A 19,288-nucleotide genomic window follows, 5' to 3' on the forward strand; every position below is an offset into this window, starting at 1 on the left:
TATACCACTGCTCACTACCAAATCAATAAGCTCTTCCTATACTACTAAATAATATTTCAAAAGCCTCGCCACTTACATGGCCGAAAGACCACTCAGACACAACAACGCCAATGCATACCCCATTCGCTAAAATGCCAAGTTATTTAAACAGTGCAATTCCAAGCCTCGTTTTGACAACGAGGCTTGGGTCACATTTCACACACTTGGCATCCCATTCTGCAGGGAATCCCATGGTACCCAATACCCTAATTCTGGAACCATTCAACTTCTGTATTTAATCCCAGGGGTTGAAGGGTTTGCCATGAAGGAATAAACCTTTGCTCCTTAATCAAAAGTGCCTGGGAGATGTTCCCATCTGTGCTAAAATGGTATATTTCAAATCCTCCTTATGGCACTTTTCATGCCAATGAGACATTATTGGAGCTTGCAGACATCCTGTACGTATATTACACAGGTGCTCTTCTATCCTGACTTTGATCATACGTGTGGAGGGCCTAAGTTGCTAGTCACCCAAAGTCAGCTAAGTAAAATGTCCATTCCTGAAAAATACGTCCAAAATACATTTTTTTAACCGAAAATCGTCTAGTTGGACGACATAACATAATATAACATCATACTTCTTAATCGCGTTACCATAAGTTCTATGCTAGCTTACAAAAGATTATAAACTAAAAACAATTTAAGAATGACCAGCCGTTTGATCGCCCAGACCACTAAGTCGTCTATCGTTATACCCCATTCTCATCCCAAAATTTGTCCAAGTCAAAGAACAAGACCTTTTGGACGTGGGCAGGGTCAGTAAAGTGATAGACTGGACACCCAAACATTGCACCAGAGTAGTGGGACAGGGCACTGCTGTGAACTTCACAAAAAGGGTGTCACATGAACATCTTACCACAACTCGCTTATAGGTCAGGGTGAGCCCCCCAAAACCTACTAGACCTACCTGTCTACACCTCAATAGCCCTTATGGCTGCAGGTGCCACTTGCCTAGAACTTTTGGTTATGGCGGTATAAAAGAATAAAGTTATTATTATTATTATTATATGGCAGTACAAAAGGGTTTTGGGGGGTGTATATGTTTCACCATGAATGCAGAGATTAGAGTGGCTTATGGACCTGGGTTTTCCTCTCCATGGTTTACTAACCCACCCCCAAGACCACTTAAGCCACCTCTGTGCAGCAATACTAGGCTTTCCTATGCCAGGCTGCCAGCAGGTGCTGATGTTCTGCAGGCAGATGTGTATGTTTTTATTATGATTTTTATGGTGTTGTTGTTGTTGTTGGGGGGAGTGGTCAGTGATCACTGGGGAGTGTGCGGGGGGCTGTACTTTGTGTCTGCAGTGCTTATCCGGTCACTTTGGATACCTTTTTGTCACTTAGACCTGTTTTTACATGGCCTAAGTCACAACGTACAACTTCCGTCCAGGCAGCCTCGTTAAACTTTCGGTTATACTTGCAGTGCGACTAAGTTTAGATCAGCCCACGTCACGCCCAAATCCAGCCCTCACCACTCCTCTTAAAACGCCCCTTTTTAGCTCTAGTCGTACAGCAGCACTGACAAGGCTTAAGTCGTTTTTAGGTATGTCTAAATCCCGTTTCGATTATCGGCACTTGGACGACTTGTCTTTTAGATCGTCCAAGTACCGATTTAGGCAAGTTTTTAGACGTATTTATTTTTTGATTATGAGTTCCTTAGTGTGCCCTATATAATACAGTGAACAGGGACAGACAGCACACCATATGACTGCCTTAGAAGTGCCTTAGAGCAATTTAACATTCTCATTGAATACTGCATCCTGTGGCCAACCTTTAGTGGAAAGCTTGAAATAGAAACCATTCTGTCAGCAGCACCACTGCAAGGCTTTCTGTACCAGGCATCAGCCCCTCTCTATAATCAAATACAGGATTTGTGGCATACTAATAGCAGTACACTATCTCCTTTTTTTTTGTTGTTGTCTTCAGTAATCCACCCATCAGTTTTTAATCCTCTTAAATTTTTCATTAATTTCTTTGGTTTATTTTCTGCTGCATTGGGTCCATGAATACACTCACGTGGCCTATTGCTGCATCAGGGATGTTAACCTGCTAAAAGTCCTGTACTATTGTTGCACGAGGACACATTATTTTTATCCTGTGTGGTGTGTGGACAGTATGTAATATATCCTCTTCTTTTCTTTTTGTCATACTTCTTCTGTAGTGTCACCTTGCGGAATAGATGTTATATAATGGTGAATGTGCATGAAGGTACTCAGCAGCTCTTGGGAAGAGAAGATTTTTCTTTTCCACCTCAGAGATAAACAGAACTTTGCCAGCTTGCAGACTGGATTCTTTGTTGAACTCCCTGTTGACCCCTCTGTGGCAGTGCTTTTCAGCCCTCTCCTGGAGGCATGCCTGGCCAGTCAGCTTTTCAGGATTTCCAATATGCATGAGATTTGTATATTCCAGAGAAGTGTTCTTCAATGCAAGGCCCGGGGGCCAATGACGGCCCTCAGAGACCTCTTTGGTAGGGTTTACCAGATGTCCAGATTTTCCCGGACATGTCCTCTTTTTAGAGGGCATGTCCGGGTGTCCAGACGGCTTTTCGAAATGCGGCACTTTGTCCGGGTTTTAAAAAGCTTCTTCTTTGGGACCGCATTAGGAAGGCATCTGCAAATGCGCAGATGCCCTCCTGACCGACGAGAACAGGTTGAGAAGGCGGGGCTTGGCCGTGACGAGGGCGGAACAGGGCAGAACTGGGTAGGCCTGTGGGGTGGGGCTATGGGTCCGGATTTTATTCAACTAAAATCTGGTAACCCTAGTCTTTGGTGGCCCTCATTGCCTTTCTTGTTGTGTTTTTGTCCCCTGCTACTCTGCCTCTTTACCCAGGCTCAGGACAGAAAGAGAAAAGTAGATGGGGGCAAGAGCACATGCTTGAAGGACAAGGCATTTTTTCAATAGACAAGAGAATACATTTGGAAATGGTCACAACTTTGACAATACTCACCAATGAAGTGTGAAGGTACGCTGTAGGGATGCCCCCCACATGGGATTTAGCAGCTCTTCTTCAGCCAAAGTGGCCCTGGCTTAAAAATGAATGAAGACCACTGTTCTAGAGATGCCCATGTATGCAAATTAACCTCATGCATATTCATTGAGATAATCATGAAAACCCAGTTGGTTAGGTGTGCATCCAGGAAGGAGAGAGTTGAGAAGCATTGCTCTATGTCAGTGGTCGGCAAACCGCGGCCCACGAGCTGCATGCGGCTCTTTAGCCACTGGAGTGCGGCTCAGCTTCTCCCTCCCTTCCTCCTTTCTGTGCCTCCCTCCGGCAGGTAGTTTTCTTGCCGGCTCCCTAAAACTCATTCAAAATAGCTGGCTCCCTTGCTGCAATCATCGGCGGGCGGTGTTGGCTCCCTGTGCACGATCCGCGGCCATGTCAGAAGCGTTCCATCTGACGTCACAACGTCAGAGAGAAGCCTTGCAAATCATGCGCGAGAAGCCGCCACAGACAACTTCAGCAAGGGAGCCAGTTATTTTGGATGAGTTAGATTCTAACCAAGATGACCAAGACTTAAAGATCCTTCTGACTGAGTTGTAAGTAGGAAAAGTAATTTCCATGTGAGATGCTTTGGCAATTAGGGCTCCATCAGCACTAAGGATGGTTTTATGAGAGCAGAGATAATGGTTTTGGCCTTGCATGGAACACCAGAAAGAGAAAGGGAGAAATGGTAGACCTGGGGGAGGGAGGCAGGCAGGGGGCAAGATGGAGTGGGGGGCAGTTGGGAAGAGAAAGGGAGAGAAGTTGGATTTGGAGATGGAAGGGAGGTAGGGAGAAATTTTAGGCCTGTGGCCATTTCATTGTTCAGTTTCAAGGGGGGGGGAGGGAAGAAGAAAAACAGAAAAGAGAGGGAGCAAAATGTTAGACCATGGGGATAGAGGAGGAGAGAGACTCATGGGAGGGCAGGAGGGAAGAGAGCTGGGATAAGAAAGGGGATGGAGAGAAAGGGATAGGGAGTTATAACCTGACCAGTGGAGAGAGGGAGGGTGATTCTGAAAGTGGTGAGCCATGTGGATCAGGAGATGAGTGAGAGAGCAGTGAGTACAGTGGTAGAAATGTGGTTATGGGGAGTAGATAGCAGGAAATAGGAGACTGGGAAAGGAGATGGGAAATGGGAGAGCTAGGGACTGAGAGAAGATGGAGAATTGAGAGATAGCTGAACATTTAAAAAGAAGAGTGAGAAAGAAGGCAAGATTTGAGTGGACAGAGGCAAAAAAGAAAAGAAAAAGTTAAGAAAGCTGAAAGGGAAAAATCAATATGTTGGAGACAAGCATAAGGAGGAAATGGAACAAGAGAGGAGAAAAAAATGAACAGCAGCCACTGGAAAGAGAATTGGTAGAAGATAGACAAAAAGAGAAACTGGGACCAAGATGATGGAAAAACAAAATATCCAGACAACAAGGTAGAAAAAAATTGTTTTATTTTGAATTTGTTAACTGGAATATGTTAGCTTTGGGATATGTGCATCACAATTATTTTTGTATTCAGTGGCATAGTCATAAACAGCTGATTTAGGGGAGGGAATGGAGCCCAAAATTAGTAGATGGGCACCAAAGTTTCTCCCCGCCTGAGTTCAATTTACAAATGCTTGAGCTATTGGGGATTCCCAAGCCCTACCACCTGAAGACATCTTCCTTCAGTCTGGTAACCCAAAATCTCCAAGCTTTGCAGCCAATGGCAATATCCTCAAGCTGCCACTGCTTTCATGCATGCATGAAAGCCAAGGTTGGGGGGGGGGGAGGAGGCAGGGAGGAGGGAAGGCAGTAGCTCTGCAATATTGCTGCCATCTGCAGATCTTGGGGAGGAGGTGGCCATCAGTTGGTGAGGCTTGGGGATCCCTACTAGCTACTGTACTACATATTTAGATCATTTTGTTTTCACCTTGTGAGGCATGTGATACAAAGCCATTACTATCTTAGACAGTGAACTCTATTATTTTGAACTCTATTATTTTGTAAATGCAACCTTCAAAATTGGATTTAGTACCCTGGATGAGATTTTTAAGTGCTTTTTATAAAAGCAGTGAAACCTTTTTTTTCTGCTGATTATATCTCTTGACTATATGAGCCCTTCAGAGCAAAACAGGACGTGTCCACTTTTTGCATTATTTCAGCTATTTACTGATTCATAGCCACTATGGGTTAAAGCAGGGATGCTCAGGGCAGGATTAATTCGTCGATGGCCCCTAGGCACACAAGTACACTGGGCCCCCTGCCCCACCCCACCATGCGCCCAGGCGGAAACAGGAAGCTGCGTCAGAGGGAAGCTTTGGGCAAGCAGCACCGCTTGCACAATTACAGTTCCCGTTGCCTTTCTTACCTGCGTTACTTGCTTGTCTTACTTTCCGTTGATGGGGAGGCCCGCGTTGCCGATGGGGGGGGGGGCACGTTGCTGATTGATGCTGGAGGGGCCCATCGCCGTTTGGAAAAAACAATGTTGATGCCCTCCTTCACCGGGCCCCCCTGACCATTTCGGGCCCTAGGCACGTGCCTACTTGGCCTATTGGTTAATCCTGCCCTGGGGGTGCTCAGATCTGGTCCTTAAGGGTCACCATGTTGCCTGGTTTTCAGGATTTCCGCAATAGACACGTAGGAGATCTATTTGCATGCAACGGAAGCATTGAATTAAAATAGAGCTCATACATAATTCATTGTAGAAATCCTGAAAACTAGGATCCCTGACCCTGCCATCATGTTTCTATGTTAGATCAGATAAGCGCACCGTTCTAGGCACCTAACTTTAGGCGTCTTTTATAGAGTCAGGGCTATAATGTCAATTTTTTTATAACTATCTGAAGACAAAGCCCCAGATCAGCACATATGACAGTAGGCTTAAATAGTCGTATATAACAATAAATCAAATGCACCATCATACAAAATATAAATACATAATACATCAATATAAAAATCCCTGTGTGAGCCTTTTCAGAACTCTACAGTGAACATTATTCAGGCCTTGCCTTGATGCTGCCAAAGCTCAAAAAGGCACCGGCTAACGTTTGGTGCTGCTTTGACCTGCATGGCCCCTGGCTGAAAGTGTCACAGAAAATGACAGGGCCTGGTGAGTTGAAGGGGACTGAAATAGAGGGAAAATCTCCAGATAGCTAGAAAGGAAAGCTCATGGCAGCATATCCCAGCCCCTTTCTGAATGAGCAGGAAGCCCTAAGGAGCAGGAGGAATCAGCTGAGAGCAATAAAAACCATATAAACATCACCTAACCTTTTAAAGCCGCTCTAATGAAATGCAATAGCTTGATTTAATTACTATCCTGAATCCTACATTTCTATTGTCATCTGGCTGCAACGGAGGCAAGTAGTCTAATCCTCAATCCATCTAATTCTCAAAACCGAAGAACAAATGTATCCTTAATTAAAGTTTTCCTTTCTTACCACCTCTAATTCCTTTGACTACTGAAACTCCATCTCCCCCTTGACCAATAACAAAGTAAAACAAGCATGACAACAGAAGAGAATTGTAACTGGATTCCAGTAAATGAGCATAGGAGAAAACTCCTTTCTCTCTTCCAGCCCAGCATATCCCCTTTCTCGCTCTGTCTCTCTCCCCTCTGTCTCTTTGTATCCCCACATTTTCCACAGCATCTTCTACACCTTCTTCCCCCATCTGTATTGTTTTCGCCTTAAGTGTCTTCCTGTCCTATCATAAAATGTATTTTTCCCCCTTTCTCCCTCGGATCATGTACATTGTAATGTCTCTGTGAGTTTTTTATGTAGCTTGTTAAAGCCCTTTATGCTTTGTACATCGCTTAGAAATTGGATAGGCGATTTATCAAATTTTAATAAAAACTTGAAACCTCTGTCCTCCTCCATGCTCAGCATCCCCTCTTTTCCTTCCAGATCCTCATCTATTGTATGGCCTAGTTGGCCGATGCATGACTCTGCATCTGTAGTACTTCCAGCAGCAAAAAACCCCAAATGTCTATTATTTATTTAATTTGTTTCCTGTCCTGTTTTCCCCAAAAAAACTCAGAACGGGTTACAGGTTAACATACATAGTATACAATTAACAGATTACAGTTTACCATAGTTAGAGTACAAGTTTTGATACAGGTTTTTATCCTAACTCGATTATGGCAATCATTTCTCCGGACTGCCTGAAGCTGATCTTGTTAAAATTACAGAGCTAGGTGATTCTGGTTACTTTCCGTTTAAAGAGGCTGGTTAGTGCGCAAGAAGAGAGTAAAGTGTTTGCATAAGCAGCAAAACTCGAACCTTCCATCACCAGATTGTTAACCACAACACCCGACCTCAAGACATTCCGCAAAGAAATCAAAACACTGCTGTTCAAAACATCTTCCGATGTTATTAAGTCTTTACCATCACTCTGTCATTAAGTCTATATCCTCAATCTGTATTCTCTATTGTCATGTACCCTCCTGGAAATGTCCAGTTCTCCTCTTATGTAATCCGCTTTGAACCGCAAGGTACAAGCGGAATAAAAATCACTAATGTAATGTAATGTAATGTAATGTAATGTAATGTAGAAGTGTTTAAATATTAACTTTCACAAACACTATCTTGGTATAATCTTTAGTTAACTTGCAATCAACTGAATATATATCTTGGGATTGATATTCAGCTGGTGGTGGTCAACATTTTGCTTACCGCCGCTAGCTTCATTCCAGGAAATTCAATGCCAGGCCATAACTGGGCACCAGCATTGAATATGTGTGTATATGTAACCAGCTAAATCATAGCTGGTTAAGTATAATATTCCAGACTTAACTGGCAACCAGCTGTGTTTTTTGTGGTCCTGTGTATGTGGTTATCTTAGCTGGTTAAGGGCTGAATATAGGCATTTAAAACATAACAATTGCCGCTGCTGGGTCAGACCAGTGGGCCATCATGCCCAGCAGTCTGCTCACGCGGCGGCCCTTAGGTCAAAGACCAGTGCCCTATTTGAGTCTAGCCTTACCTGCGTACGTTCTGGTTCAGCAGAAACTTATCTAACCTTTTCTTGAATCCCTGGAGGGTGCTTTCCCCTATAGCAGCCTCCGGAAGAGCGTTCCAGATTTCTAACACTCTCTGGGTGAAGAAGAACTTCCTTACGTTTGTATAGAATCTATTCCCTTTAACTTTATAGAGTACCCTCTCGAACTCTCCACCTCGGAGAGGGTGAACAATCTCTATTTCTCTACTAAGTCCATTCACTTCAATATCTTGAATGTTTCGATCATGTCCCCTCTCAGTCTCCTTTTTTCAAGGATGAAGAGGCCCAGTTTCTCTTATCTCTCACTGTACGGCAGCTCCTCCAGCCCTTTAACCATTTTAGTCTCTCTTCTCTGGACCCTTTCAAGTAGTACCGTGTCCTTCTTCATGTACGGCGACCAATGCTGGACACAGTATTCCAGGTGGGGGCGTACCATGGCCCGGTACAGTGGCATGATAACCTTCTCCGATCTGGTTGTGATCCCCTTCTTAATCATTCCTAGCATTCTATTTGCCCTTTTCGCCGCCGCCACGCAATGCACTGATGGCTTCATCGACTTGTCGACCAGTACTCTCAGGTCTCTTTCCTGGGGGGGGTCTCTCCGAGTACCGCACCAGACATCCTGTATTCGTGAATAAGATTGCTGTTACCGACATGCATCACCTATCTACGTTAAACCTCATTTGCCATGTGGCGGCCCATTTCTCGAGTGTGTTTATGTCACGTTGCAGGTATTTGCAAACCTTCTGCATCCTATACAGAATCGCCTAACCCTGCCAAACTGGTCCAATTCTCCAACTGGCGCCCATGTCACAAGCACTGGTTAGAGATCAGCTGAGTGGCTGCAGCAGGGATCCAACCTCCCATGAAGTCAACCAGGCAGGAGGGATGCCACTCCTTCCTGCCCCTGAACAAACCCCCCCCCCCCCCGTTGAAACGGCCAGGAAGGAGAGATGCCCACTCTCTCCTGCTACTACTCCCCTTGGAAACCCCAGAGTCACCATTATCTCTCAAAATGGAACCCCCGATGCCCCCCCCACCCTGCACTCTATTCCCCCACCCCCCTGTACCTTATATCTGAAGGTCTGGCCAGAAGGGTGCTCACACCCTGTGGCCAGCAGGCCCTGCCAATCCAAAATGGCTTGCCCCCCCTTCCTGGTGCATTCTGATTGGCTCAGATGCCTAAGGCCCCTCCCATAGGAGGGCCAACCAGAGTCCTAGGCCTCCTTCCCAGTGCATTCTAGGATGCAGTGGGAGTGGGATGCCTACTGCTGCCTACAATCGGGACATCGTTTATAGAATCTGCCCTTTACTGTCCAAGTGTGGCCCTTTTCTATAAGTTCTGGAAATCTGTAACCTTTGGCTGCAGCTCTATTTATTTTATAGAGTGCGTTAAATGGCATTTTCTGCCTGTAAGAAAATGTACCATTCGAGCTTAATATCATAGGCGAACTAGATGACCAAAGTAAATATAACAGTAGGGATGCTTGTTGTTCTAACATACCTTACTGTGAAACAGTGATTCTGTTCTGCTGTATTCAGTGAACTGGCTCCTGTATTACAGAAAGTCTGGGGGATCCAGACTCATTAAATTATTTTTGCGTCTTTCTCATGTGCTTTAAGATGTGGCACCCTACTGAGGTGCATCTGTGTGGTAGGACAAGGCTTTTTCGTGTAAAAGCTTAAAATATTTAGCACAGGAGCTTAGCGCTACAGCAAATTTTAGATAAATAAAATGCACAGAAATATCAGCATATACTGTATGCTAAGAACTGCCGAGCTGCGGTCTCACTTCCCTCCTTGTAGCCTCCAGGAAATTTCTGTGGGCCTGCAGATGCAGCAGCAGCTAATCCCCCAGGGTCCTATGGGGGAAAATCAAGGTCTCCAACTAACCACAGTGGACCTGCAGAAAAATATTAGCTTTGGCTATTTGTGCCAGTGTCCACAAGAGAACGTGGAGGCCCATGCACTACTACTACTTATCACTTATATAGTGTTGAAAGGCGTATGTGGCGCTGTACATTTTGACATTTATAGACAGTTCCTTCTCAGAAGAGATTACAGTCTAACTTGGACAGACAGACATGACATATAGCAGTGATCCCCAACCCTGTCCTGGAGGACCACAAGGCCAATCGAGTTTTCAGAATAGCCCTGGAACAGATTTGCATGCCTTTCACTTCCATTATATACAAATCTCTCTCATGCATATTCATTAGGGCTATCCTGAAAACCCGATTGACCTGGTAGTCCTCCAGGACAGGGTTGGGGGACCACTGATATATAGGGTTGGGGATGGGTGAGGTAAAAGCACTCTCAGAGAGGTAGGCTTTTAACTGGGCCTTGAACACTGCCAGAAACGGAGCCCACAGTAGGGATTCAGGTGGCTTGTGCACAGGTTCTTCTACCCCAGCCCCAGCAAAATGTGACAGACATGGTGCAGAGGCTAGGCATACTGTTACTGTTGCTGTGAGTGGAGTTCCAGCTCCTCGCCTGACAAGTTCTTTTTTTTATACTGGAAGAGTCTCTTTCAGAGTGCTGCCCTCTAGAAAAAAACAAGATTCTGTGTCAGAGAGCTAAGGTGGCAAAAGGGTCTTAGAGAGGAGAGATGGTTTCTGGGCATGGATGTGGGAGAGATAAAGGCTAGATACCTCTCTTTCATTCTCAGGGACTTGGTCTTAGCCTCAGGGTACAGAATAAGGCAAACTGGGCTTCTGGAGAAAGAGGGACTACAGGACACCTCAGTGGGGGGAGAGGAAGTTGACCACTTGGTCAAAATTCAGCTGGTGGGAAAGCACTGACCACAGCCAACTAATTTAGGCCAGGATGTTCAGTGCCAGCAGAACTCAGAAGTTATGTGGTTGCTGACTGATATTCAGTGGCAGCACCCGCACACCTAACTGGGCAAAGATAGTACATATTTTTTGGTAAAGAGTGGTTTAATATTAAACTGTTCAGCAGTCAAATCTGCCATCCTTTGTTATTGGTGGCTGGTGCCATCCTTTGTCTGCCTTACATCCTGCACCATTTGATATATCCATAAATCACTCTTACGATTCACCATTTTGCATCAACAGTCCACAACCTTGCAGTTGTAATTACTCTGTGTGCAAAATCTTGATGTTTGACCTGCTTGTGGTAGTGAAGCATAACAGAGTAGAGATGTAGTACCAGGGATTTCTTTCATTCTTATTTAGTTTGAGGTATATTTTCAAAGCACTTAGGTTACTATGGTACTTTGTGTGTCTAAGTACTTTGAAAATAAGCCCCTTGGTGTAGTTAAGCCCCCCTCATATCCAATTGATGAAGTATTGTCAACAGTGAATGGCATCAACTTCTAAAGGAATTTTCAGATGTACTTGAACTCTTTAGCACATGTCTCTCAGTACCCAAATATACATCATATATGATATGTCCCTACTGTACTCTATGGCAGCCATAGTTTTCACAGACGAGAAGACATACTTTTCTGTAACAAGCTGCAGAAAGATTTGATGTATATGCTATATGTGTGCAGTCTGCAGCTACTTTAGACTTTATAGGGAATTTTTACATGCTTCCCATTCCCCTTTCCTCTATAGGGATAGTGTGGCATCCATTTCCTTTGTCTCTGATGAAATTCTCTTATTAAGAAGTTTCCTTGCATGGTGACTGATGCCACAAGCACTAATACATCATACAGGCTGTTTAAGAGGACAGAATGCCACTAGAAGTATATGACTTTTCTTGGATCGAGGCTTAGAAGGTGAAAATGTCGTATGTTAGCTTGCAACTCAATCTGCGTCTGCATTGACACAATGGTGGATTGACTCTTGTTTTCAAGTTCTTCAGATCCTTTTTATTGACCTCTGAAGGAAAAGTTTTCATTACCTTAGCAGTGTTGGAAGTGGTTTTCTGGGGCCCCAGATTAACTAAAATGGTCTTCTTCATAAGGCGTATAGGGACAGACTTAAAGATCTCAATATGTATACTCTGGAGGAAAGGCAGGAAAGGAGAGATAGGATAGAGATGTTTAAATACCTACTTGGCATAAATGTGCATAAGTCTAGTCTCTTTCATTGGAAAGGAAACTCTGGAATAAGAGGGCATAGGATGAAGTTAAGAGGTGATAGACTCAGGAGTAATCTAAGGAAATACTTTTTACAGAAAGGGTGGTAGATGTGTGGAACACTCTCCTGGAAGAGGTGGTGGAGACAGAGACCATTTATGAATTCAAGAAAGTGTGGGATAGGCACGTGAGATCTCTTAAAGGGAGGAAGAGATAATGGTTACTGCGGATGGACAGACTCGATGGGCTATTTGGCCTTTCTTTGCCATCATATTTCTATGTTTCTAGTTAACTTTCATTCATTTAGTAAGTACATAACTTCTTCTTAATGGGTAAGGACAACAGTCCATCACCTACATATTTTTGTGAATTGTTTGGTGCCTATGCCATATTCTGCACTCCTGAGTCTATAGGAGGCCACTGGAGATAACAGTCTGTTGCCAAGATATACACTCTTATTCTGTATTCACTTATTTAATTGTTGATGACTTTGTCATGATATTGCTGGAATTTTAGGTAGATTTGTAGTTTTCATGAACGACGAAACAATATAATATTGTTGGATAACAGCTGTTATAGTGATGAGCTCTCTCCTGGAATGGAATAAGATCTCCAAGAGTCTATAGGTTAGGACAAGATCAGTAAGAAGCATAATGTTTAAAGAGATGCCTTAAAACTGAGCACTTGAATGCGATTTTGATTTTACTTAGTGTCTTCAAATGGTATATACCAAATATAGGAAGGTACCAGAATTCTTCGCCTTGTTTCAAAGGTGCTTTGTTTCTTCTCTTTTTTCCAAGCTTCCATGCTGTGACAGTTCCGACCCGTTAATAAGCCCTGACACACAGGGGAGACAAGAAACTGAGCTCCCAGACCACCGAGAAAAACAGGGTTATTGTAAAAGACAATATAAACCACCTAGAGCTGCCTATCTACCATTTCAGCCGAGGCAGCACCCTTTTAGTAGAGAGGAAGAAAATCTCCTCAATGACCACCGGGGGAGCCAGAGAGAGCTGAAGTCAGCTGCCACCTCAGCTAGGCCTGGACCTAGTTCCAACAGTTTTAAGCCTAGCTTGCAGAAGCTAGCCAGGGCAGTTCAGGAGCAGTGGCTGAGAAAACCCCTCCAGCCAAGGCAGTGGGTCCAGGCAGAAGACCCCAAGGACTGGCCAGGTCCTGAAGATTCCCAGACACCAAAGCTTGACCTTGGACTGGAAAGCATGGACTTTGCTGAATCAGAGCCAGTTCCTAACCAGGCAGAGGCAATGGAGATTAATCTGTGCACTGTGGGCAAGTAGTCATTTTTGGCATGTTTTTTTTCTATCTAAAAGCCCTGCAGTGTTTTGGGATTGCTGGGGAGTGCATAAAGTTATTGGGGATGTGTATGCTGTGACATCTGGGAGGGATATTTTTTGAGGGACTCTTTTTCTCTGATATCATTTAAAGAAAAAGTGATTAAGCTACACAGCAGCCTTAACCCCCACAGTCAGCTCTGAGGAGCTGAACACCTGCCAAAGCTGGTAATAGGTAGGCTTGGAGAACCTGGACTGTTTCCGTTGTTGAGAACTGTTTGCTGGGTTAAGAATTGAATGCATGGGCCTGGTGAAGGTGACTTTGTTTAGGACTACTGAAGTCCAGGTGCCTTGCTGGGCTGTGGTTCTTTTTGCCAGCTCTAATCAAGCCTAGTGGGTTTTTTTTTAATCTTTTGTGCATTAGTTTGCTTTATTGATAGCTTTTGTTCCTGGGCCTGTTTGGGACTGTGAAAGCAGCTCAAACTGAACTGAACTGTTTAGGACTTGCTAAAGACTTGGCTAGATACTTGAAGCCAGAGTTTTGAGGTTTTTTTCTTTTCTTTTCTTTGTTGTTGGCTCTTTTGGGCAGAATTAAAAGGCCTATTGGATAAACTTACCTTTCAAAGCTTTCCTGTTTGAGAAGTGTTTTCTTTTACTGTTTGAATTTTGAGTTGAAACTAACTTGGCCAGTTTTAACCTGCTCACCCTGAAGGGCCATTCTCCCTCTAGAGTGGCGCACAGGAATCTGCTTAGTCACCCTTCCCCACACTTGTGCTACCCAGTGGAGGCTGGGTGGATGACAATGCACTGAGGCAAGTTATGAAGGGAACCTTCTCTTTGTTGCGGAGTCTGTATGCCCTGCTCTATCTTTGGTACTATTCAAATCGATGCTAAAATCCTACTTTTTCGAGATTGCTTTTATCTCCTTACTCCCACTCACTTATTCCCTCTCTGAGAAGCTCCCTGACTCGCCCTATTTTAATTAGATTGTAAGCTCTACTGAGCAGGGACTGTCTCTTGAATGTTTAATGTACAGCACTCCGTACGTCTAAAAGCACTTATGGAATGATAAGTAGTAGTAGAGTCAATGCCAGAGTTAATCTCAAATTCTCCATCAAGTCACTTAATTCTCTGCTTCCCTAATTTTCTCTGCTTCTCGCAACCTTCTTTCTACCCCTGTCCTTCTGCTTTTTTTTTTGCTTTTTTTTAAAATTAAACCACAGAGGAGAAAACTGCACATCTTCTATTACCCTCTAAACCAGAGGTTGGAGAAATCCTGAAAACCCAACTGGATTCCAGCCCTCAAGGACTGGAGTTGCCCACCCTTGGTTTAGAGCAGGGGTGTCAAACTCCAGTCCTTGAGGGCTGGAATCCAGTTGGATTTTCAGGATTTCCTCAATAAATATGCATTGAAAACAGTGTATGCAAATAGATCTCATGCATACTCAGTGGGGAAATCCTGAAAAACCGACTGGATTCTGGCCCTCGAGGACCGGAGTTGCCAACCCCTGCTCTAAACTTACTACCTCATATCCCATTCCCAACCATCTTCTCAATTCTGTCTGCCCTACTGTCATTCTTTTCATTTGTCATATCCTCAACCCTTCACTTTCTACTGCAACCACTGTAATGCCTTCAATCATGATGTAATTACACCACTCCTCAAAAAAAACCTTCATTGGTACTACTTACCCTTTAAACATCATCCCATTTCCCTCCTCTCTTTCATATCTAAGATACTTGAACACGCTGTTCATCACTGCTGTCTTGACTATCTTTCATCTCAAACTACTTTCAATATATTACAATCTGGTTTTCCCTCTCTACATTTGACAGAAAAAGCCCTCATCATAGTTTCCAGTGGCCTTTTCCTGGCCTGAAATGCTCAACCTGTAGCAACACACACACACACACACAAAAAGTCTTACCATGGGTTTCATTAACCCACGGTGCCTTGATAGTACAGGTTTGCAAGTCCCACAGTAAATTTTCACACAGTAAAATAGCACAATGTACTATTTTGCTGCAAGATATTAAATAAGCACCTTAATTTCCACTGCCTCCACAGATTTTCTATTTGCATTAGCCACCCAAATCATTATTTAGTCTCCAGCATGGTCATCTCTTTAACACTGGTAATTTCAGAATCTACTAGTTTCACTTTTTCCTTGTCTTTTATCAGAAAAATGTAGCTTTTTTTCAGTATTATTATTATTATTATTTTTTTTTAATAAAACGACTCTGTTCATACACTAATATAGTTTTCTGTATTAAACTGGTGACCTTTAATTTAAAAAAATGAGAGCAGAAAATACATTTTCTGGAACCTCAAAGCCTATAGGGCTCATAATAATAAAAAAAAAAAAAAACACAACATTTAAAAAGTGGCCTAAATAGGTACTTGGACGATCAAAAAGCCTGATCGTCCAAGTACCCATAACAAAAGTTGGTTTTAGACGTATCTAAAACCAGCTTAGGCCTTTCCCCTGCCTCTAAACACATAGATCAAAAAGAGGAATTTTTAGAGAAGGGGAAAGGGCGGGAGGTGGGCCGACCTAGACATAGGCGTACAGCAGGTATAACCAAAAGTTTAGGCAGGTTGTCTAGTCAGCACTTATACCTGTTTTGACTTGGTCTAAGTCAAAACGTATAAGTGCTGAAAAAGGACCCGCTGAGTTGATCGCTGCAGCTCAGCGGCCCCAGCAATCTGCCTACCGCCTACTGCAACTATCGCTACAGGAGAGATGGCTCATCTCTCCTGCCGTAATGGTGATTGACCCCTCTCCCCCCCCTGAACTGCGGCACTTCGAGGTGAGCATCGCAGCAGGGCATCTCCCCTGCCGGCGATCCTCACCCCGAAGTGCCGCGGTGCCATGTGCCTAAGTGCCAACCCAGCCCGTGTGCCTAAGGCTCCACCCACAGGAGGGGCCTGAGGCTTCTGGGCCAATTCCGGTTGGCCCAGGTGCCTCAGGCCCCACCTGTGGGCGGGGTTTGAGGTGCCTGGGCCAATCAGACTCTAAGACCCGTCATTCTGAGGATGCTGCTGTGAGCTCCAGTAGTCTCTCGAGACTACGACGGGAACTCCCTACAGCCATTTCCTATTGGCTGCACGGGTCAGGAGCGTAGAAGATTGCTCCTGCCCCGAAAGCCCGCTAGACCACCAGGTATGTCGGGGGAGGTGGGGGTGGGTCAGAGCCAGATATTCGTGGTATTTCCCTATTCGCGGTCCGGCTCTGCCCCTATCCCCCGCGAATAATGAGGGAGATGTTCATCTCATGTATTTTCCCAACAGGAAATAAGTGAGATGGACGTCCGTCTGCTAAGGAAGTCCAGCATAAACAGCCATTTTACAAACTGGAAGGCCCCAATATATGAACGGCAAAAAAGGAAGGACATGGATGTCTTATCTGTCAGCATTCTTAAAAGAATGGCCCCCAAGAAGCCTCTACAGAGCAGAGGAGTAGCTTAATAATGCAGTAAACATTAAACCTAGGTACCCAGGTTCCAAATCCCACTTTAACTCTTGTTTTCTAATTGTGAGTCCTCCAGGAACAGAAAAATACCAACTGTACCTAAATGTTCAGTAGCCTTCAGGCTTGCAAGTGGCTTATATATGTAACTGGAAGAAAAAATAATAATAAATTTAGAGCACTTACAGGGAAGAGGCAGGAGAGACATGCTAAGAGCTGTCATGCTGTTTTGTTGACCTAAAAATACATTGCAGATAGGCAGGTTGTCCTAACTGAATGATAATGTTTGTGGTCTTAGATAAGGCGTGACTAGTTGACTAGTCAAGCTTGGGAAACACTATACAACGGCAAATCTCTCTTAAGATCAGAATAAAAGATTTTCTATCTAGTTACATTAGTAGAGTGATTCACTGCTTGTAGGAAGACAGTATAAGCATGCTGAAGAGAAATCCAGAAAGTACCATCTGCATGCTCCTTAAATCTATCTTCTGAAAGCAGTGACTCTCTGTGTTTTGTACTTTTGACTGCGGGTTGTGCTGCTACTTTCCTCCTTATAGATAGGCATGGGTCTGCCTGCTGTATTACGTTATGTAGATAATATTTTGTGACGCTTTGCGTTGGTTCGGCATGCATGTTTCTTGCTTTGTTAACATTTATTGTACTTTATATACTAAATTGAATAAAAAAAATTTTGAACTAACAAAAAAAGAAAGTATCATCTGGTCATTCTGGGGCTATTGCTAGAATATTACCAAGGGGCAGTACAGATAGGATTATGTCTATACTGTTCATATGATTGATAAATCTGAAATAATTTATTAACCGCTTCTCTGACATTTATGAAAAGCAGCTCAAAACAGATACAGTATGATTAGACCATTCAGCCATCCATAAAAACACAATCCAAACCTACAAAAACAATTTAAGAGAACATTTATTCATTGCCCCATGAGGCAATTTCTATAATATATATTCAGCTGTCTTACTCAATTAATAGAACAATAGCATAGTAATGATTATTTTCTCCACTATATAAACAGATAACAAGACGTAAATTGCCTTCCCTACTGTGCAAGTACTGTGTCCAACTTCCAGCAATCTAATGTATCCAAGGACCCCCCCCCCCCCCAAAAAAAAAAAAAGAAAACCCAACAACAAATCTCCAAGACCAAAATTAAAAAAAAAATCAGGTTTTCATGATCAAATAAATTTGGTCCTCAAAAGAAAGTTATGTCAGACACAAAGCTCAGAACTGAGAATGGGTTAGAAAGTGGAAATGCTGACCAGCAAGGAAAGGAGAAAGAATGCATGACATGAGACAACTCGTACATAATTTCGCTTGGTGTATTTTTTTGCGCATATAACGCACCCAAACGTATAATGTTCACACGCAGATTGTGAGTCTGTGTAAATATAAACTGGTATAACATGCTCATGCAATATAATGTGCACCACACCAGTTAATTGTTCTAAGATGCACTAACTGCCAAAAACATTTATTTTTAAGGGCTTTTCTTTTTAGTTTCTTGCAGGCATTATTGTTGCTCAAAAGCAGCATAAAAAAAGAAAAAGATTAAGGCTTAAAAACAAATATGCTAATTTTGTAATTAGTGTGTTTTAGTAAAAATACACTTGTATAATGCACCCATGATAAGCACCCGTGATAAGCATGGTTTGTAAAATCACATATATGATATGCATGTTATATATGCATGAAAATATGGTATTTGTTTAAAATAATTATATTCCACTCTTATCTAAGGGCTCCTTTTACGAAGCTGAGTTAGGGCATTAATGCGCAGAATAGCGCATGCTACATTGCCGTTCATGCTAGACGCTAACGCCAGCATTGAGCGGGCATTAGTTCTAGCCGCATAGCACGCAGTATTATCCTGTGTGCGCTAAAAACGCTAGCGCACCTTAGTTAAAGGAGCCCTAAGATTACAGGCAAATTACAATGTGAACATACATGATCAATTCAGATAAAACAATTATATAATTTAATGGTAGCAGATTTAGAGGGGTTCACATTAAGGTGATCTGTCTGCAGTCACTGGGACACTTGAGCTAGGCAATGATTAAAAGGATCAATATTAAAAAAAAAAACAACAAGTTGAATATCTTTGACAGAAGGAAATACACTGGCACTGTTAAACTGGATAGATGAAGTAAGGGGGTTGAGAAATGAGTTGAGTAATGGTGCCAAAACCAAGCCCTGTGGGACACCACAATGTAGTGGCTGCCAGGAAGAAGGTGAAGAATTTAAATGCTTATTATAAGGCCTCTAGAAGGCAAGAAAGAGTGGGACCACTTGAGCACAATGTCATGCAAGCCCAGCTAAAACAAGCCGATAACTCAATTGCTGGAGTTACCTTCTCCAGTGGTCAGTAAATCTCTCTCTCGGCAGAGATGGTTAGAAAACGAGTAAAAGCTGTGCTTTCCAACTTTTCTCAAATACTGTATGTGGTATTGGTACCTCCTATAACCAGACTCCT

At 43.3% G+C, this 19,288-nt stretch overlaps 1 protein-coding gene across 3 annotated transcripts in view; it reads left to right on the forward strand.

Moving 5' to 3' along the window:
* KCNIP2 (potassium voltage-gated channel interacting protein 2) overlaps positions 1 to 19,288 on the forward strand; it is an 808,713-nt gene that overhangs the window by 266,020 nt on the left and 523,405 nt on the right. Inside the window, exon 1 of one of the 3 annotated variants that reach the window (XM_033943163.1) lies at positions 13,102 to 13,321. The exons of 1 other annotated variant lie outside the window; for it this stretch is intronic. In XM_033943163.1, coding sequence (XP_033799054.1) covers positions 13,252 to 13,321 — 70 coding nt within the window. In that variant the 5' untranslated portion in view covers positions 13,102 to 13,251. Of the gene's footprint in view, positions 1 to 13,101; positions 13,322 to 19,288 lie in introns of those variants that run through there. One more of the 3 variants, XM_033943165.1, reaches the window with a different exon arrangement.

The sequence above is a fragment of the Geotrypetes seraphini genome, chromosome 4 (genome assembly GCF_902459505.1).
Source record: "Geotrypetes seraphini chromosome 4, aGeoSer1.1, whole genome shotgun sequence".
Taxonomy (NCBI): Eukaryota; Metazoa; Chordata; class Amphibia; order Gymnophiona; family Dermophiidae; genus Geotrypetes; species Geotrypetes seraphini.